The sequence below is a fragment of the Ambystoma mexicanum genome, chromosome 3q (genome assembly GCF_040938575.1).
Source record: "Ambystoma mexicanum isolate Mex_15411 chromosome 3q, UKY_AmexF1_1, whole genome shotgun sequence".
Classification (NCBI taxonomy): domain Eukaryota; kingdom Metazoa; phylum Chordata; class Amphibia; order Caudata; family Ambystomatidae; genus Ambystoma; species Ambystoma mexicanum.
Genome location: NC_090926.1, coordinates 884,573,802 through 884,596,014, shown reverse-complemented (window position 1 = coordinate 884,596,014; position 22,213 = coordinate 884,573,802). Strand labels below are relative to the sequence as shown.

Genomic DNA, 22,213 nt, shown 5'->3' with positions numbered 1-22,213 from the left:
GCGAACAATTTTGTCAAACCCCAAATGTTTCGTATGGTAACCTTGCAGAATGTAATCCCACTGTTATCACAGGGGGATTACATGACAACACTAGACATGAAAGTTGCATACTTTCATATTTTAATGTTGCCAGCGCACAGAAAATACCTCAGGTTCAAGATAGAGAACAAACACTACCAGTTCAGAGTACTACCCTTCGGGATAGCATCTGCACCAAGGGTATTTACGAAAGTACTGGCAGTGGCAGCGGCCCACCTGCGCAGATTATCCATCCCGGTTTACCCGTACCTCGACGACTGGCTCATAACAGGGGATTCTTACGAAACGTGCTTCTCCAATACCCAAAGGACCGTAGACCTTTTGTCCCAACTGGGCTTCTCCATCAACGAAAAGAAGTCCAGCTTAGACCCCAGCCAAATCAAACAATTCCTAGGGGCTCTAATTCGAACAAAGGACGGCCTCGTCTTCCCCTCCAACGAGAGGGTCCAAAACATGCTGTTTCAGATCCCCCATTATGTGGCAGGTCGAGAGGTTACGGTACGCAAAGCAATGCGTTTTCTAGGGATGATGGCGTCATGTATTTATTTGGTACCTCACGCGCGCATGCGCCCAATGCAAGAGTGGCTCTACAGCCAGTGGTGTCAGGCCAGTGGACAATGGGACGATCTAGTGGTGGTCTTGCAGGCCTTAGTTCTCTCGCTACGGTGGTGGACAAAGGAAAACCTGTTATTAGGGAAAACTTTTGCCACACCCGCAGTGGAAGCCACTCTAACCACAGACTCATCCCTTACAGGATGGGGGGCTCACCTATCCCATCAGACTGCTCACGGTGTGTGGACTCCGAGCTTAGCATCCAAACATATAAACCTGCTAGAACTATTAGCAGTGTTCAAAGCACTGAAAGCCTTTCAGGAACACTTACAAGGAAAGACAGTGATGGTCCTCACAGACAGCACCACAGCCATGTACTATCTCAACAAGCAAGGGGGCACTCACTCTCCAGGACTGTCCAAGCTGTCCCAGAATATATGGAAGTGGGCTCTCAAACACAACATGTTCCTACTATCACAACATGTACCAGGGGAACTCAATCTGCTAGCAGACAAACTCAGCAGAGACTTCCCCCTACCCAAAGAGTACGAATGGCAATTGCAAGAAGACATTGTCTTAAAAGTCTTCACGCAATGGGGTTTCCCGGAAATAGACCTGTTCGCAACCCTGGAGAACTCACAATGCCAAAGTTACGCCTCCAGGTACCCCCAGAACCAGTCCAAGGGGAACGGTCTGTTGATTCAATGGTCAGGGAAATTTGTTTACGCCTTTCCCCCCGACTCCCCTCCTCAACAAGGTGGTGCACAAGATGCACCAAGAGCAGGTGACCATGATACTAGTGGCCCCAATGTGGGCCCGGCAGCCATGGTTCGCTCACTTGATGGAGATGTCCCCATCTCCCCCAATTAAACTTCCTTGCCCGTACAACATGCTGTCACAAGACAAGGGCAGGACACTGCATCCATGCCATCAGACCATGAACTTAGCAGCCTGGCTCCTGAGATCATAGAATTTGGACATTTACATCTCCCTCAGAGATGTATGGACATCCTCAGGGAAGCCAGAAAACCTAATACTCGCCACTGCTATTCTAGCAAGTGGAAAAGATTTTTCATCTGGTGTAGAAGTAAGAACATCAACCCGGTTGACTGCTCTGCCACTAACATTATTCTGTACTTGACCCATTTACTGGATTCAGGTCTAGTGTTTAATTCCATTAAAGTCCACCCAGCGGCACTTTCTGCATACACCACTTCCCAACTTAGTGTCGTGGTGGAAGATACCAGTTATAAAGGCCTTCATGGAAGGGGTATAGAGAATACACCCCCCAATAGCTAGCCCAGCTCCCGGATGGGACTTAAACGTGGTACTTTCTAGACTCATGGGCACTCCTTTCGAACCCATGCACAAGGCAACTCTTAAATACCTCACTCTTAAGACTGCTTTCCTAATAGCTATCACCTCCATTAGGAGAGTAAGTGAACTACAGGCTCTTTCTGTATTAGACCCCTTCGTATCAGTTCACAAGGATAAGGTGGTTCTTCGCACACACCCAAGGTTTGCACCAAAATTCATCTCTAAATTTCATGTAAACCAATCTATAGAACTACCAACGTTCTTTCAAAACCCTTCCAACTTGGGAGAAAAGAGTCTGCATACACTAGATGTACGCAGAGCTGTCATGTTCTACATGGAAAGAACCAGATCACTGAGAAAGACTAATCAGTTCTTTGTCTCGGTGGCAGCAGGAAGAGAAGGAGATGCAGTCTCTAAGTCCACTATATCTAGATGGATTGTACAATGCATCACTCTCTGTTACACTCTTGCTAAGAGAGAACTACCCTTCAAGCCAAGAGCACATTCCACTCGAGGCACTGGGGCATCCATAGCATTCATTGCAAATGTTCCCCTTGAGTCCATCTGCAAAGCGGCTACCTGGAGTTCTGTGCACACCTTTACAAAACACTACTGTCTAGATGCACACTCTAGATCTGACTCCCAGGTGGGACAGGCAGTATTAAGACATCTTTTCTCTACTGTTCCTTCTCATAACCCACCGCCAACTCCGGGTACTGCTCGCTAGTCTATGCACAGCATGTGATTCTAAGCAGATTAACAAACATCAGAAGACAATGCATTACTTACCGTAAACGCATTTCTGATGGTTGTATCTGCTTAGATTCACATGCGCCCACCCTTCCTCCCCGCTCGGATGGAAGGAACATAGACTTCCTTTTATATCTCTCTTTTCTGTACTCACTCACGTCTAGAAGGCTCCCTCAGGGCAGAAAAATACAAACAGAGGGACCTCGACGCGTGAGGGATTGTGGGTACAACGCACGTCACTATAGGGATAGTGTTACAGACACGCCTTGTCGACGTCCCCTTTTCGACTACGAAAAACAAAATGCAATACTCCGCAGTGACCACTGGATGTCGGACCTATGCACAGCATGTGAATCTAAGCAGATACAACCATCAGAAATGCTTTTACGGTAAGTAATGCATTGTCATATATATCAGTGAAAAAACTTTGTTAAAAGGACGTTATGGTTAAGTTGCGCTACTAAAAACCTATCAAATTCAGTAAAAAAACTTTGTTAAAGGGACGTTATGGTTCAAAGTAAAACTGAAAAACCCCTGTAATTCGGCAGTTATGGTAAGATAATCAACCATAACTCGCGCCACCGTGCACTGCTAACACTAACACCCAGGACATCAAAGATGACATCACAAATGTCATTGATGACATCACTGATATATATATTTATTTCTGCTTATGCTATTCATAGGTCCACATCTAGTGGAAGCTGTGGAGTATTACAGTTGTTGTTTTCGAAACTCGAAAACTGACATTGACACGGTGTGCCAGTAATACTATCGCTAGTGTGATGTCCAATCTACCCATGGTCCTTCACACATCAAGGTCCATCAGATTGTTTTTTCCACCATCATCGACGGACGCTAAGTGTTAGTTACTCTATCCTTTCAGTCACTGACTTCTGGCAACATCTTCGCCGGTGAAAAAAGTTGAACGTTGGACAGAGACCTTGATTCGACGCACCCCTTCGGCCTCGGGCCAGTCAGTAGGGAGAGTGGGGGGTGGACATTTCTTTGGGCTCTAAGAGCATGCATTTTACCCTCTCTATTTTCGCCTTTCTGCCCTTCCATCCAATTATGGAAAATACACCATTTAAATTCTGCCCTAGTTGCAATAAAAACTTCCCCCTGGAAAGACGAGCACCGGGTGTGCAACCTTATTCTAGCACGGGACCACGACGAGGGCCATTGTCGAGTTGGTCAGCTCTTCAAACTGAAAACACTCGGACCGAAAGACCAAATGTTGGGCTCGCCATGCCATGCAGGCCGAGGCCGCCTTGGATGTGGAGGGGGCATCCAGCGACGGGAGCATCACTGTCTTTTCGAACGACGAAGGCGATGGGGAACTGATTGATTCACACGCGCTAGCCTCTGACCCCAATAGACAGGCCGGCAGTGCTGTTACGGGGACGACACCTGGCAGCAGCAGCAGCACACACAGTGCAATTCACACCAATCACATACCCCATGGCCGAAAGTCAACGACCCCATCTTCCACACAGCCTCACAAGGCGTCGAGGGGGTAGGTCCACAAGCTCCCTGTCCTCTGGGCACTCAAGATCTCGATCATCACATGACAGGCCCCCAAAGTCGCACGACAAACGGAAGACGCAGCTTCGGACCTCCCATCCGCTGAGACGCCGCAGCCTTCACGAATGTAGAAATCGGCGGAAAGTACCAGTTCATCAAAAATAGCCCAGCTGGTGCAAAAACATGTCTCTGACATACTCCTTAAAGGGCAAAGTCGAAAAAACATTCTTCCAAGAGTCCTCCGTCTTGGAAGACTTACCATTCCCACAAGGAAAAAGATAGTAAACCTCATAAAGAAAAAGGTAGTGTTTCCCAAGGGGAGGGTACTTTAGCAGGTGCTATGAGGCATAAGTAGCCTACTACAGAAATACCACAGACGACTCCTACTGTACCAAGCTCCTCTCAGTGGTCCTGTGAAGACATTGATAGGGTAATGGATAGAATGTCATTGATGGCAGATTTCTTTGAAAATAATCCACAGGCAGTACACAGCCTACAGAATACGCCAGCCACTAGTGACACATCCACCTCACAACCCCCAACAGAGCGGCCACACCCAGACACTTTTAATTAGTGCTCGGCAAGACCCTGTCCAATATGACCTCTACGATCCACATTCAGACACTGAGGCGCAGGATACCCAAAGGGGGTGGGGGGGGAATTCACTATTATGAGAATGATGAGGAGGACATTTACATCCTACCCTCTTCCAATCCCCTTGATGCGCCAGTGGCTGACTCACCCGTGGACAATCAACCTCAGTTTAATGAGAAGCTCATAGAAGCAGCAGAGCATTTCCAAATCCAGACCCAGGAGACGCAATTGGATAAGGATTTTGTAGAGGACATTTCGGGGGACAAAAAAAGCCCTTACCCATTTCATACCCCTTCTCCAATCTATACAAAGGAGAATTCAGCCCTCACTAGAAACGCCAAGCCAAACGTGGGCTGTGAACCCACATATTGAAAAGATGTTCTGCCCTGCGCCTACAGATCCACTTTATATAGGGGGTCAACTTAAACCAAACTCGTTAGAAGTGACCACTACACAAAAGAGGGCAGCAACATTGCTAGCTTCATCTGAAGCTCCCACAGATAAGGAAAGCAAGAAGCTTTACACTCTAGGGAGGAAAGTAGCAACCTTAGCAGCATTTTAGACCAGGATTGCAAACAATACCACATTATTGGCGAGTCGCAACTGCCATAAGTGGGATGAGGTTGCAACTCTAATGGCATCAGCACCTGAAACTCAAGTCCCAACTGTCCCTCACAGTAGCCGAGGGAAAGGCGGTGTCAAACTGCATCCTGAAGAATAATTTGGATGCCGCGGATAACACGGGCAGAATCATTGCAGAAGGGACAATCCTAAAACGCCATGCATGGCTTCGGCAGTCAGGATTCAAACTGGAAACACAGGAAACGCACCTCAACATGCCGATCGAACCCAATGTCTTATCAGGGAAAGCCGATGGGGATGCATTAAAATCAGCCAAAGAAGAGTATGACACTATGAAATCATTAGGCCAGCTAACTAATAAGCCACCAGGCCAAAGAGGCGGAAACAATTTTCGTCGCTTTCGAGGACAAAACTTGCAAAGAGGTTACGGCTGTGGCCAGAGTCTGGGCTCATCCCGGGGAAACAATCAGGGACAAGCCTCACAAGGTTTCCAAAGGGGCCAGCGTAGATCCCGTGGCTGGGGAAGGTCCTCCACTTCCAGTGGTGGACCGACACCTACTAAACAATGACCACCCACTTCAGGTCCCCTCCCATGCCTCTCTAGTAGGGCGTATAACACACTTCACCCACGCATGTGAGGGAATCACCTCTGACCAGAATCGCCTCGGACAAGTGGGTGCTATCGACCGTGATGGTTGGTTATTGCTTGGGAATTACTTCAGCGACTGTCAAACCGTCATCTGTGTCAAAAATCAACCACGAAGGAGGAACAACGCATCCTTCTAAAAGGTTGCAACGTGGCTGCTCAAGGACGCCATCAAAATTGTCCCAGGGAACCAGGTAAAGGGTATCTATTCAGCCTACTTCCTTGTGCCAAAGACAGATCTACAAATGCGCCCAGTATTAAACCTAAGCCCTGAAAACACCTATGTCGAGCCACAAAAGTTCTGCATGACAACGCTACAAGAAGTAATCCCACTGCTAAAGCAGGGGAGACTAGATGGCAACATTGGATATGAAAGATGCCTATTTTCATATTTTAATGTTCCCAGCGCACAAAAGAAAGCAGACGAGCACTAACCATTCAAGGTGCTACCCTTCGGCATAGCATTCGCTCCAAGGGTATTCACCAAGGTACTGGCCGTGGTGGCAGCACACCTGCGCAGGGAGGCAATCCCATTGTACCCCTACCTGGACGACTGGCTGATTACAGGGGAGTCCCCCAAAATTTACAGGCAAAATGCTCAAAGAACTATAAACCTTCTCTTCCAGTTGGGCTTCTCAATAAACAAGAAAAAAGTCGAGCCTTGGACTAAACAGTTCCTAGGAGCTGTCATGAGCACGGAAGAAGGGTTGGTCTTTCCATCGAAGGAAATGGTCCAAAAAATGCTACTGCAAATACCCCAGTATCAAGCCGGTCACCAGATAAGCGTATGCAAAGCTATGCGTTTGCTCGGCATGGCATCTTCCTGGTCCCACACGCACGTTTATGCATGTGCCCCATGCAGGAGTGATTGACGAAACAGTGGTCTCAGGCAAGCGGCCATGGGACGATCTAGTGGTCTTTTCGCCAACACTAGTACAAGAGCTTCGCTACTGGACGAAGGAGAATCTGTTGAAGGGAAAACCCTTCCACGAACCGGCCGTGCAAATGGTAGCAACAACAGATGCGTCACTCTCCGGGTGGGGGGCACATCACCTTCATCTCACAGCGCAAGGTCTGTGGACTCTCATCACGACACAGAACCACATAAACCTGCTGGAACTTCTAGCGATATTCAAAGCGCTTCAAGCATTCGAAGAACAGATCCTAACCGACAGCACCACTGCAATGTTCTACATCAGCAAGCAGGGGGGCACAGATTCTCCAAATCTGTCCGTGCAACCACAGAAAATATAGAGATGGGCGCTCAAATGGGGGATGGTCCCATCTTCCCAACACGTTCCAGGGGAACTCCTCACACTAGCAGACTCGCTCAGCAGAGAACTCCTGCCAGAGGATCACGAATGGTGACTAGACACACATGTTGTAGACTGCATCTTCTCACAGTGGGGTTACCCCACACTGGACATGTTTGCTACAAGAGAAAACAAGCAATGCCCAGACTTCGCGTCCAGGTTTCTCCAAACACACTCCAAGGGGAACACCCTATGGATGAGCTGGTCAGGGAAATTTGCTTACGCTTTAAGGCCCCCCCCCCCCCCCCCAACTCCTCTAATGAGCAGGGTGGTAAACAAGATTCACAGAGAACAGATGACGCTCACCCTAGTTGCTCCCATGTGGGCAAGACAACCATTCTATCCACATCTGGGCAAACCGGCGATGTGCGATCTCATCAAGCTGCCGTGCTAGACCAATCTGCTGACCCAACACGGGGGAATAACCGTACGCCCTCAACCTCACTCATGAACTTGGCAGCATGGCTCCTGAGGTCATAGAGTTTGGCCATCTAAATCTACCACAGAGGTGTATGGATATCCTCAAGGAGACACGTAAACCAAACGCCAGACGCTGTTATTTCGAAAAGTGGGAGATTTGTAATTTGGTGCCAGTCTAAACAAATAAAGCCTGAGGAGTGTACTCCTTCCCACATTCTAAACTACATGCTCCAGTTGTTAGACTCTGGGTTAGTATTCAACGCTATAAAGGTTCACCTGGCATCTTTATCAGCTTACACTACCTCTCAGAGTAAAGTATGGTGGAAAGTTCCAGTCATTAAAGCATTCATGGAGGGAGTAAAGACTCCACCCTCCAATTTAAAGCCCACCGCTAGGCTGGAATCTCAATGTAGTACTTGGCAAAGCTCATTGGACTCCTTTTGAGCCTATGCATAAGTCAAGTTTTAAACACCTTACTAATAAAACTGACTTCTTAGTGGCTATCACGTCCATAAGAAGAGTTGGTGAACTTCAAGCATTGTCAGTGCAGAACCCATTCTTGGTCACCCACAAAGACCAATTGTTTTTTACGGACACACCCTAGGTTTTCACATTAATTAATTTCCAAATTTCACGTGAACCAATCCATTGACCTACCGACCTTCTTTCAGAACCGAACAAGCTCGGCTGAGAAAAAAACTCCATACACTAGATGTAAGAAGGGCGGCCCTTTACTATGTAAACAAGACCAGACCGCTCAGGAAAACTGACTGTTTGTCTCTGTAGCACCAGGCAGAGAAGGAGATTGCATTTCCAAGAATGCTATCACCAGATGGATAGTCGGATGCATACAGCTGTGTTACACTTTATCAAGCAAGACACTGCCTTTCACTCCAAGAGCTCACTCCACAAGGGGTACAGGCACTACTTTGGCCTTTATCGCAAATGTCCAGGTGGGCACCATCTGTAAAGCAGCTACATGAAGCTCAGTACACACTTTCACTCAGCACTACTGCATTGACACTCATTCCAGAGCAGATACACAGGTGGGACAAGCCGTTCTAAAAAAAATCTATGTGCTGCTGGAACTGCTCACTACCCACCACCTTCTCCTAACACTGCTCGCTAATTGATGCATAGCATGTGATCTAAGCATATTCCAGAAGGCTCGGAAGGTATAGGTTACTCGCCGTAATCGTATTTCTGATGCTTGTATCTGCTTAGATTCACATGCGCCCACCCTTCTGCCCCTTGGAAAGAAGGTGCATAGATGTTTATCTGAGCTTTATTTGATACATATCTGCTTTAATACCTGTACTCGCGCTACACTTCATAGTACCTCATGTCAGAAACAAAACAATCTGAGGGACCTCCACGCGTGAATGACCATGGGTACAGTGGATGTCACACTAGGGATAGTATTACTGGCACGTCCTGTCGATGTCCCTTTTCGAGTTTCGAAAACAACTGTAATACTCTGTAGCTTCCACTAGATGTCGGCCTATGCATTGCATGTGAATCTAAGCAGATGCAAGAATCAGAAATAAGATTACGGTGAGTAATGTGGTGTGTGTGTGTATATATTCAAGCATATCTTGTAACCACTGCAGACCGGTCGTGAGTGGCAACTTAAGTATACAGGGAACTCAAATGGAGAACTGTTAATCATTTTGATTAGTAAGATATGGTTCAGGTTGCCACTTCAAATCTTCTAGGAACTAAAAAGTAATTAATGTTGCCTGCTTGTAGGTTTGATGTGAATTCTGAAATTGACAACTCTATTCTTGAAATAATATAAATACAAAAATGTATTTTTCCCCTAGAAGGGATACCAAGACTAACAAGAACTGAAACAAGTAACATTTGTTCTATAATGGTAGAAGAAAACAAAACAATGATTTAAGAGAACTGAAGGTCACTTTTCTTGTGTACTGGCATAGAAAGTTCAAGGTTGCCAAACTTGCGAGGCAAGACATTTTATAATTTATGCTCACCAATGTTGGTCAGTTTAAGAACCTAGAAATGAAAATAAACGATGATCAGTGATTAGAGTATTACATTTTTTGTTTTTGAAAATTGAAAAGGGACGTCGATGGGGTGTGCCAGTAATACCTCTGTACCCATGGTCCTTAACGTGTCGAGGTCCCTCAGATTGTTTTTCCGCCATCGTAGTCGGCTGCATTTTGCAGAGTTCCTTCTTGGCTGACGTCATTACTTAGTAAAAGTTTAAACTTAGTTTTTCTTTCTGTCCTTTCGACAACCGTACACTGCAAGATCTCCGTCAACGGCTTTCGAGGACAAGGCCATTCATTGAATAACTTTGTCTACAGCCTTCCTGGCCCCAACAGGCCTCGGCTCTGCACAGTAGGGAGGAGGGGGGTGGTTTCATATTCCATCTCACTTAGAGAATGCATATTCCCCTACACTCCCATATATTTCGCCAGGCTGCCATCTTTATACACTATTGAAAACACTCCTTTTAAATTCTGTACTTCCTGTAACATGACGTTTCTCTGGAACGATTCACACTGAGTGTATAACTTTTGCCTTCTTAGGGACCATGCCGAAATACAGTGAAAGTCTTGCAAACTGTTTAGGCCAAAAACTCTAAAGGACTGCATGACTAAACACTGGGCCCACCACGCCATGCAGGCCGAGGCCGCCATGGACGTTGAAGGAGTCTCCAGCGATGGCAGCGTCGGCATCCTAAGTGATGCTAAGGGTGATCGGGATCCAATGGATTCCTGTGTGCGAGCCCCCGACTCCAACAGGCAGGCCGGCGGTTCTGCTGCGGAGATGACACCGGCGGCTCAAGCACCCCCAGTTCACACCACACCAATCGCATACCCCATGGCTGAAAGTCGACCACGCTGTCGACAGATAAGCCACACGAGGTGGCGAAGGGAATGGTCTGAACATTCCCTGTCCTTTGGGCCAGCGCAGTCGCAATCACGTCATGACAGGCCCCCAAAACGGACTCCAAAGTTTGTTTCCGACACAAATCTGGGAAGCCCTCGGATTCCGGCGACCGGACGTCAAGACACGTTGACGGCCCCGGGAAAAAGCTCTAAACTGAGCAACATAACTACAAAACACCTCTCTGATGCCCTACTGAAGGCCAGAATGTTGAAAAACTCTAAATCTCAGCCGATCAGCATGAGGGATGCATTCTTGCTCCCGTGGGAGGGATAGTTCATGTATGCTAGATGCAAGATAATACTCGTCCCAGCGTGGCTGCAACAGATCTGGTACCCAGACCTGCTGCGTCTGTCAGTGGCTCCATCTATCAGGCTGCCACTGTTCCCGGACCTTCACACCAGAGAGGGAGGAGCGATTCTGAGGAGCAATTTTGCACCACGACCCAGCGTCGCCGAACCTGAGAGCATGGCTCCTGCAGCCCTAGAGTTTGGAGGTTATGCTGTGCCTGTGGAATGTAAGAACATCCTGGCCAGGGCCAGAGCCTCATCAACATTAGTGTTACGGCCATAAATGGAAGCGCTTCTCTGTGGTGCCGGGCTTAGATTACACTTCTGCATGTCACAGCCACCCAACTTCTACCCTACTTGATATTCTTGGCCAAGGGGGGATTGGCTCACACCTCTGTCAAGATGCATCTCGCCGCCAGATCCCCATACAGCAGGTCTCTGGGTAAACCTTTGCTGTGGTCGACAGACTCGTAAAGGAGTTCCTCAAGGGGCTCTTCAGGACTTTTCCGCTGGTGAAGGCTCCTGCCCCGGTTTGGGAGCTCAATATAGTACTAACTAAGCTCATGGTAGCTCCTTTTGAGCCTATGCATCAAGCCCCGCTCAAGTTTCCCTCATGGAAGACAGCCTTCCTTGTGTCTATCGCCTCGCCCAGATGGATCTGGGAGATCCAGGCCCTGTCTTACAAGCAGCCCTACTTGTCTTTCTATGCTTCAAGGGTGGACTCCGTACACAGCCCCCCTTTATGCCAAATGTACAGTCAGAATTCCACCTCAACAAACCTTTAGTGCTACCGGTCTTCTTCCTGAATCGGTCATCGCCAGTGGAGAGGGCCTTGCATCCGTTGGATGTTGCTTGTGCCTTGAAGTTCTATGTGCCACACACAAAGATATTTCGGGAGACTTTTTATTTGTTCATCAACTTTGGATCTGTAAGTCACAAAAAGGCCTTACCGAATGCTTTCATCTCCAGGTGGCTTTCTGCCTGCATCATGCACTGTCATTGACTGGCTAGCAGGCTGCTGCCAGGCTGGCTGAGGGCCTACTCCACCAGAGCCATTGCAGCAACAACTCTGTTTCTCTCTGGTGTGCCTCTGCTCGACATCTGCAGGGCTGCTAGGTGGAGGTCCACGCACACATTCACAAGATTTTGCTGTGTCGACAGAGATTCCATGGAGAAGTTCTGAGTTGGCCAAGCGGTGCAACGCAAAAGGTTTGTTTGAGGTCAGTCTATTCCAGAGGTGAGTGTTTATTGCTTCTGTGGAGCCTTGCCACCTCCTGTGGTTGTGTATATGCACTGCTGTGTAATCATTATTCATGAGCATGTGAATACATGCCAGACCCCCATGTTGCAGAAGGTTCAAGTTGCTTATCTCTAACTATTGTTCTCCAGCATGGGTCTGGCATGGATTCACATGTAAACCCTCCCTCCCCCTTTGTGGCTCTTCTTGGTTCATACTGCCACTTTAAGTGCTTACCAAATCTGAAGATGCCCACCAAGGGTGGAGCTTAGGGGGGATGACTGTCATTGGATGGGGCAGCATGTCCCAGAGGACGGTGATTGGTTTAGAGAAATACAGTTTTAAAGTGAAAGTGAAACTGTTTTTTCTTTTACTGAGGATTCCCAGCCTGTCGACTGGCAATATTCATGAGCATGTGAATCCATGCCCGACCCATGCTGGAGCGCAGTATTTACAGGTAAGTAACTTAATACTTGTCGTCGCTCTGGGCCTTCTCAAATCATCTCTTCACGCACAGAGGGAGGGGAGCTACTCTTTATGTGGCCATCTTGGTCTGCACCCCATAGCAGTCTCTCATTAGTGTTCTTTTAAAGCGTTCAACAAAATCATTGCTCTTGTGTTGATAGAGTGAGATGGTGGCATGCAAAATACATGATCTTCTGAGAAATCCATCACCTTCCTGGATCTCCTCTGAGTGACATTAAGAAGCTTCTTTGGAAACCATTCCCTCCAAAACACTGACTCTCAAAATGTAACAGTGTGCCTGATGCTGGTTTCACGCACATGCTCCCCATATGAACGGCACCAAATAAGGCATTGTGTACACTTCTAAAGTTAAATGGACCCAAGAGATCTCAAGCAACAATCACAGACGGCATGTTTGAGCCGACTGGCACAGTCACGATGGGATTTCGTAAGAGGTGAGGCTATTCCCACTCACTAACTGCCCCTCCTGATTGAAAACACATCCTTCAGTGAACTCTTTGAGCTAGATCTATCAAATGGGCCCATCCAACTTTGGCCAGATAATTCTTTCTACAGTCTGCGGACTTAATGGCGTAGTTGCAGCTGTAAATTCACTACTGGTGTAAAACAAATGCCTTCACTAAGTGTTCCTCCAGCCGCTTGATTAGATCTGTTTCTTTCACTGAAGTCTTGGTAAAATGAGCATTGATAAAGGCAGCAGTTTTGGCTTGTGTATTGGTATTGGATGGGCATTCACCTGACGCTGATCTGATTTGTTCAGGTAATCGGGCTCTCTCTCTCTCAAGTTGCCATCATGTGGCCAGGTAGTACCTCTGTGGCAGTACCTGGGACTATTCCATGCCTATACCAAAACTGTTGGCTGTTCCGATGTGTTTTTGTTATTGTGTATGGTTTTTTGGGTCTGGAATGTGGCACCCTTCTGAAGCTCAGAAGGGGGAAAACTAAGGTATTGTTTGTTGTTGGTCTGCTCAGGGAAGAACAACCGAGAGATTTGATCATTATGGCCTCAAAAAAGAACAGCAAACTATGTAATGTGTCAATTTGCAGCACCTCTTTTTGACTACATATCTTTGGTGCAAGTCGCTAGATATCGCAAAGATGGGATGCACTAATAAAATCAGGAAGGTTTTCCTAGAATAGCATTTGAAGGAATATCACCAATGATTTTATGTAAAGTCAGCCAGCAGCACTGGAACTGACATTTCTTAAGCAATGGTAAATGATGGTTCAGTGGATAGCACCTCACCCCACTTACCTCACGCCAGAGTACACACCCCTTTAATCCCTATAATATATATAAACCGGCACCTAACACTCCCCTTAATTATTTCACACTACTCTAAATTGCTCCTACATAACCCTAATCCACTCTACACACTAAGCATTCTGAGAACTATATACACACATTTATATATAGCCATAACTATGTCCCACATCTATTAACCTAAAACGTATAATATACATTCTATACCATAGGGGTGCACGGCTGCAGTCTGCTACCCTTTCTCAGTACCGTATTGGGCTGCCTTTGTTGGTGGAAGGTGGTGGGGGGGGGGTTGCAAACTGATGACATTAGGGGCATCCCCACTCACTCACTTATTTACTCAAACTCACTGTGCACGGCCAATAAACTGAATGAGTCTCTGGGTGCTGAGAGGCATCCATCTGTGATTATCGTCACTCACACGGGCTGTTGGCTTCATTGGGGTGTCCCCATAGCTTGGGGGGGTGGGGTGGAAATCACTGCTGCCATTTTTTTCCTTACCTCTGGAGCTTGGCTGCCCAGTTGACGCCATCTCCCGACGGGGATGGGGGGACAGTCGCACCTCAGGCTTTTTATAATCTCCACCCTCATGCTCCGTAAACTCATACAGTGTTAGCACATTTTTGAGAAGTCTCCCTAATTCCCTTCACCTTAGAGACCTCCAGCAACTTTGCTGGTTTTTGAGGACTTGATTTTTTTATTACCTGGAGAGAGTGTGACCGTTTTTCCTACTCTCATGTGTTTTGAAATGTGTTTTACTAAATGTGTTTTACTCTTGTGTTTTCTTTGGTTATGGAGTCTAACCAACTCCATAGGCATCTTTTCATCTGTGTCACACAGCGCCCTCAGTGCAGTGGCACAGGGAAACCGTTTCAGGCTTACCAAGGTTTAAATTTATTTTATTTATTAGTTACATAGGAACAGACATATCACTTATCGTTGGCAGGGTATGCAAAAATACAATACTTCGATGCATACTATTTCACAGGGTATGCATAGACCTAACTTAGTTACAGTAGGAGGCAAGGTGGAAGGAGATGGGGAGAGGGGCTAAATGAACAGGGTGGTTTTGAGGGTTTTGCGGATGGTGGGGAGTGCGGGTTCAGTTCAGCTCTTAGTACATTGGGTAGGGCTTTCCAAAGCTTGGGCGCTATGTGAGAGGAGCTGATGCCACCGGTGTTGGCTCTTTTAATAGGGGGGTACTTGGAGTTGATTGGCGTGGTTACTATTTTTGGGGCGTGTGGAAGGGTCTTTGGTGATGGTGTCAGCTAAGTAAGATGGGGCAGTGTGATTGATGCATTTGTGCGTTAGGGTAAGTATCTTGAAATTGATTCTTTCCTTAACTGGAAGCCAGTGGGCGGCTCGCCTGACTTTGGTGATGTGTTCCCTTTTAGGGATGCTGAGGGCTGCGTGGAGCGTGTTGTACACGTAAATACCTTCTCTGGGATAAACTACTGTTTCCCAGAGTAAGTAAAGTGAAATTGACTTTACTAGTCTCTTTAAATTCATTGACCCAGCACACCGTATTTTACAATAGAGTGCTGGAGGGGTTACTTAGTATCCCCTGTGTCTAGATACTCATGTAGCAGTCAAATGCTACCTTTCCTCTCGAAATGGCTGGTGCTAGTGGTTTTTTTCACCATTTCTTTGTGGAAAGGTCCTAGAGTTTTGCTCTGCGCGCCAAACCAGGTTTGATTCCTTTGTTCATTTGCCTTTGGCAGGCTTCAGGAGTGAAGACCGCCTCTGGTGCCCGAGTATCTGGGGTGGGCAGGAAGTGAGGGAGGTGCCTGAAACTCCCTGTGCGTAGTCTCCTAGAAGACCCAAATGCACTCTTTGGTGATTGGCTGGCTGACTGTCCGGCAAGGACAGCCACATTGCTGGGTGAGTGACAGCTAGGCTGGAATGAATGGAAGACAACTGAATAAAAGGCGAGTCTCTTGGCTTGGAAGGCAGAGTCGACCGCTGGAACGAAAGAACCGAAGACTAGCTGGAAGAGGATGGATGCTGCAACTCCTGGACCGTTGGTTTGCCTGGTGAAGTCCTGCTGCAGGTCCTAATCGCCAAGTTTACCACGACAGAGGAGCCCCTTCAAGGACAACTTCTCCCTTTTGAGTTGGTGGGACCAATCAACTCGACAGTAAGCCACCTGGACACCTTATCTCGCAGCTGGTTGAATTTCCTCAGAGTTCTGCAGGAAACCATATAACCAGGGAGAGGAACACCAGTTTGTGTGCTTTGCTCACAGGAGCCGAAATTGAAGTTTGCCAAGTGCCAGCCTTTTGACTGCCCCAGTGCAGTGCAGGAGTCCCCCGACGTCCTCCCTGTCCCCACGACTGAGGCCCAGGAACAGCGAGATCTGCAGGAACTGCCAGGAAGAGAAGTCTTCAGCTGCATCTTTTTCTTCATTTGTAAGGTACTGTGAAACGAGACTGAGTACTTGCCTCTCGCAGTGAAAGTGCTTGAAACCTTTGCAACTTGCAGGCCTAATCAGCTTGTGACCCAACATATGATTCTTCTTTTTACAAGCTACCTCTGAGAACTTTAGCAGAGACATTTCCGTTTACTTACCAGAACTGCTTTATCCTATCCAAGATTTAGCCCATTGACTTTAGACTAGCCTATTGAATTGAATTGACCCTTCTGGTGAACTCGGAATATCTGCACTGTCTAAGAAATAATTGTAGTCTTTTTATGTTCTGATAACCTATGCCTTTTTGCTCATCCTTCAAAGTGTTCAGAATGTCTCAGAAACTTAGATTGTACAGTACTGAAGTATATTTGTATATGCTATTTAACTGCCTCCTTATAGTGAATGTTTTATAACTGACTTTTAAATAAATTAATAAGTGTTTAACCAAGAAACCTTGAGTGTAAGAGTTTATCTGAACACCTGTGATTGTAGACCTCTGTGTAACATCATTACTGCTCGCATTCCCCTCTTGAGATGAGCCCTGTTGCTCAGCTCCCCTACCAAAAACTGTGTAGTACAGACTTGTACCAAAGGTTGGTTTTGCTTACACCTGTAGTCCTAGTTGTGTGTAGTGGTCCCAAAGGGTACTGCATACAAACTTTGCCTAACACACTGCTCATTCCTACTCCTCTGCCTCTTTATAGACCGTGCTGAACTTGGCTATCTGCATTCTCTACATCCTACCCAGATCCTCTCCCTCCTCCAACTACAGCTATCATGCAGAATGGCTCTCCTTATGCAACCGCTCCCTTTTCCAAGTCCTCCTCCTATTCTACAAAGTTATCAATGGTACTTTTCTGACTGTATCTCGGTCTACTCGCCACCTTGTTCTTGCTCCACCTCTGCATTCGATTTGTCCCATGCCCCGTACCTCAGTTTGCTTCTGCTTCTTGTTCCGACTCGCTGCTCCCCATCACTATCAAAGCCATCTTCAATATGGAGCTCGTTAAAATTCTGCGTACTCTTCTTACCTGCTAAAGACGGTGTTTCTCTGCCCTCTCGCATCTTCTCTTCCTGACCTTGCCACTCCCTCCAGTGCCAAGCAATGTCATTTATATAGTTGTGCAGCAGTCCTATTTAGATTGAAGCACTTGCTAAAGATGTTAATGTTATCTTTGTAAGTCACCTGTTATATTCTTGTTTGTTTTTGTCTTTTCCCTGGTCTATGTACCACTTGGTTCACACCCTCATAAACTGGCACTCTACTTGTTTTCTTATTTGTGCTATTGTGCAGGCACCGTTCTGGGGAATGGGTCTGCCATCTGTAAATGTGTTCTTGTAAGTCACTTTTGATCGAAATGTACACCCGTTATTCTAATGAATACAACTGACCTAAACAATCTTGAAACCTTCTGGCCAGGAGCAAAATTATTTAGAGCTGATGAGAAAGTTGGGTGTGTTGAAAGCTAGAAAAGTGGGGTATTCCCCAATTTTAATATATACGTTTCACAGATGAAAGGGGTTAATACAAAAGAAGGGCTGCATAGTGGAGGTGGCATGCTGCTAAATCGATATAAACTAGAAGCAAGTTTTAAAAACAAAATGCATATTTTTGGACAGAATCTATATTTTGTTTAGAAAAATAAAGTATCATTTAACAGGTCTTCATTTTTACAGTTTACATTACTTTCCCTAGAAAATGTTATTTTCACCTTCTTTTTTAAGTTTGTGACATTACTTATAGGAATGGACTCCATTTCTTTCCTGAAGTGTTTGCTGCTCTCGGCTCAAAGCCGTCTTGACGGTGTTTTTTACGTGGGATAAAAATAAAAATTTTAATGCTAGTCAAATTTGAAAGAGTAGATTCTCCCATGTTTTGAACAATTGCAGTGATCTAATTAACTTATTAAGTTGCACATAAATAATGCACCTTATTTTCCATTAAACATTGTATTTTGTCAAACTTAATTTAACATTTGGTTCTGATCTACTTCCACTTGCCTGTGAATGTAAGTGACTAAAGGTGGAGGAGCATTTAGCAATATCAACAGTTTAGTTTAATTTAACATTTAATAGATCTGCAATTTTCAGGAGAGAAACGATTACAACTGATCCAAAATAAAACTACATTTATTCTCCCACAACTTTGCATACATTTGTACCTTTTGAGTGTCCTATATGTGTATATAATTTAAGCAAAGACCATTTATTCTTCGATAATAGTCATTGGTCATTAACTGCCCTAGTTTTGGTTTGTTTACCTAAGTAACACGAATCTTCTCCTTCTATATGATGTAATGGAAGATTACAGTACATCTTAATTCTCATGTTCCACTTCTGTAGAATATTGTCACGTAAATTATGATAATGTTGGTACCTAAACTTTGGTTAGATTCAAAATTGTATTAATCTGCTGACTCAGAAATTACTTGAATCACGGTTTAATAGTACTAAATTTCATTTACTTTTTTCTTTACAGTGCTGTGTGCAAAGAACTTGGTGAAAAAAGATTTTTTCCGTAAGTTTGTCCATTTTAAACTAATGCAGTGGTGTTCGATATTGGCATTATACTGTTGTCGTAGAATGTGTTTGATTTGAGTCATTACACAGCTCTTCACACGTGGTCAACTTCAATGGAGACCTTTTGTTAAGCAGACATTGACTGAACCAATAGAGTTGGTCTTGGGAGGACGCGCTCGTCCTGGAAGCAAGAAGACGCGGAGCATCACAGGTTTGATCCCCGGGTCTGCGCTTAGAAACCTCTGGGTATTAAGCGCATTATAAATAACCCATTACAATTACAATTTGTAATACTGGGTGCTACCTGATAAGGCAACCTGAAGCCATTATATGGTTAGGTGCTGCCCACGCATGCCAAGTATAGCTTTGTGCGTTTAGGTACTGCCAGCTTTGTCTAGTGCAGCCTCGCATACCCATAGTCTTTCATTTTATGTCGGGTTTACCTTCAGATGCTCAACTATAGCCATCATGTGGCCAATGAAATATGGCGACATGTCCGAATAAACATTACCCACCCCACGAAAAGTTCTAACTACCAAAAGTTCAAACTTTTCGTGGTATGTGTTTAGGTGTTTTGGTGGGGTCAGTATAGTTTCTACAAAAGGCTGCGGGGGCTGGAAGGAATTCCCCCACAACCCCTGCGCTCTCCCAACCCAACAGAAAAAAAAAGAAAATGGGGGGGATGCGGGGGTGTCCCCCATAACATCCCGCTTGCTATACTACACAGTATAGTGAGCGGGGGTTGCGGGGGAAGCCCCTGCATGTTCGCATGGGAAATGTACGAACATTTTGTGTTCGTGCATTTGCCATGCGAACATTTCCATCGCGGGAAATGCAGCCGCGGGCAGATCACGCAGATCCGTGGCCAAGTATTGCAGTTAATGTTCTATTCAATCTATTCAAGGACTCGCATCATCTGTTCTATGAGCAGTGACTGCACACACATTCCCACTACCACAGCATATTTCCTCTCCTAACCCCATTGTCTTTAAATGTCTCTTTGTGTTGGTATTCTACTCCCTCTGCCCCTTTTCTTCTATCTCCGCTCTCCTCTCTTCCACAGACCACAGTGTGGTCCACCCCAGGTGGAGCACGAAAAGGCAATTTTTTGGGCACGCTTTGGCGCCTGTTGACCACTACGGTGGGGAGGAGTACAGTATAAATGCTTTAAAAAAATATTAAAGAACATTAGTTATTTATTTGTTTTTCAGCAACATAATCAACAAACCTGTTTACAATGATAATTCTCACCGATGGGATAGCATGGACCTCTCAAAGTAACAATACTGTCGTGCCTGTCCTTTACCAACTTTCCTGTGTGCTGTGAAAGGAAAATTATAACGACACCTCCAGCGGCAATGACGCGATACTAAGAACTCAGTTAGGTATTGGAAGCTAACAAAGAAATAAACCCTCCTATTCTCTTCCCCAAACTTTAATGTAGCAGGATTATGGTTACTACCCGATACGGGGCTTGTGGTGCTGATAAGTAAACAATTTAAGAAGGCAAATTGGAAAATCAGGTTTCTCATGACCCTTAACAAGTCTTCCTGGTGTTTCCTCACTGTTGTACCTCTGTAGGGGCGGCAATGGTGTAATAAGAGGTTGTGTCAAAAAGAGAAAAAAAGAAAACTATGTCTAGAGATAACTTTGTGTTCACTGCTCATCCCATAACTTGTCTGGTCACTCCCCAGTTTCTCATTCCTATGAAATTCCATGAACGGGAGCCATTCTGTCTCCATGTGTGTGGTTTCCATAAGGGTTGCCATGAATCTCTCACTCTCGTAAATGTCAAATGGTTTGAGCAAGTCCACTTAGGACGGTAAGGGGTTTCTTTTCCATTGTTGCGCTGAGCATGCTCTTGCTGCCAGAAAGAGGTTTCCGAGGCATATGGGGTAGCAAATCATGGTCCTCATCTCCTCAACCCAGAATAGCAACAATAGAGGAGCATACTCTGTCTATCTTTTCATTTTACATGGCCCCAACCCAACACCTTCCAATAATAAGTGTGCTTTTGGGCAAGCCCACCATTGATGCCAGTAAGCTGAGACCTGTGTACATCCCCTTCAACAAACCAGGCTGACCCCTGCATACATTTTTGAAAGCCTGAGCGGGGTCAAATGCCAATGAAACAGGGGCTACAATTCAATATTTTATACTGCACTGCGACTGTTGATTACCAGACCACTCTGGACAAGGTGGGCCAGATATCTGCCCCTTCCTGCAGTTCTAAGTCTCTTTCCCATCTGATCTGAGTGTGGGGGGTGGGTAGATGACCTTTCGTTAGCAGTGCTTTATATATTTGTGACATCAACCCCTTTGTGCCAGTGTGCGAATCGAGAATGCGCTCAAAGGGCCACTTCAATTGGTCTTTCCAGCAATGGTCGAATAGAACCCCTCTAAGCTGTAGATGGAGAAGTGGAGGGATGTTTTGTATCTGAAGCGCTTGTTCTAGGACCGCCTTGGACATGAACACACCTTTATTCCACATTTGGCCGGCCCTGATGAAACCCGCTTCATACAATTCTTGGACATTTTCTAAGTCTACCACTGGGTCTCTTATTGGGGGTGTCCCCATGCAGCTAAGTGGGGAGGGCAAAGTAGTGATACCTTTAATGTGTGCCCCTGGTCGCCCTACTGCCCAGAAGACGGCCAATACGGGATGGGTCTTGATTTTTCTGGTAAGTCTGCTCCGAGGAACCCACAACTATTATCCCATCGTGACTGGGGCTAAAACAAGGTTTTCAAGGGTGACCCATTGTTTCTCTTTATTTTCCCTCAAGTGGTCCACTATTATCCTGAGCTGGGCTGCTCTATAGTACGCAATTATATCTGGGTAGCTCATCCCGCCTTCTTAGTTGGGAAGAACAAGAGTTTTGTATGCAATTTGTGGTCTTTGCCCTGCCCAAAGAAAGGAGAGAAGTTCCCTTTTCATCTTTAGTAAGACCTCCCGGGGACTGTTACTGGAGGGGCTTGAATTAGAAACAATAGTCTAGGGAGCACATTCATTTTGATTGATGTAAAACGTGCTGCCCAGGATAGTCATTCTTGCCCATCTATTGATATCTCGAGTAATGGTGGGTAGTTGGTCTCATATAGATTGCCTATCTGTTTCGGAAGAGTTACACCCAGGAACCTGATGCTAGTTGTGGTAATTAGTAGACCGTGACACTGTATGTTGTGTTTGGTGTGGAAGTTGTCTGTCAACCAGCGTAGTGCCGTCGTTGTATGAATGTTGATGCACAATCCTGAGTGTAGGACATAATTATCGACTGTTTGTAACAAGGTCAGGACCGAGACCTCGGGGGATGTAATGTATGGTAGGATGTCATCCGCAAACATATTGCAAGTTT

The 22,213-nt window shown here is 45.9% G+C and overlaps 1 protein-coding gene across 1 annotated transcript in view; it reads left to right on the top strand.

The window, feature by feature from the left end:
* The window catches only part of SMURF2 (SMAD specific E3 ubiquitin protein ligase 2), a 1,271,870-nt gene that overhangs the window by 91,329 nt on the left and 1,158,328 nt on the right, over positions 1 to 22,213 (top strand). Inside the window, exon 2 of the mRNA XM_069655016.1 lies at positions 18,820 to 18,858. Within this exon, the coding sequence (XP_069511117.1) occupies positions 18,820 to 18,858 (39 nt within the window). The remainder of the gene's footprint in view (positions 1 to 18,819; positions 18,859 to 22,213) is intronic.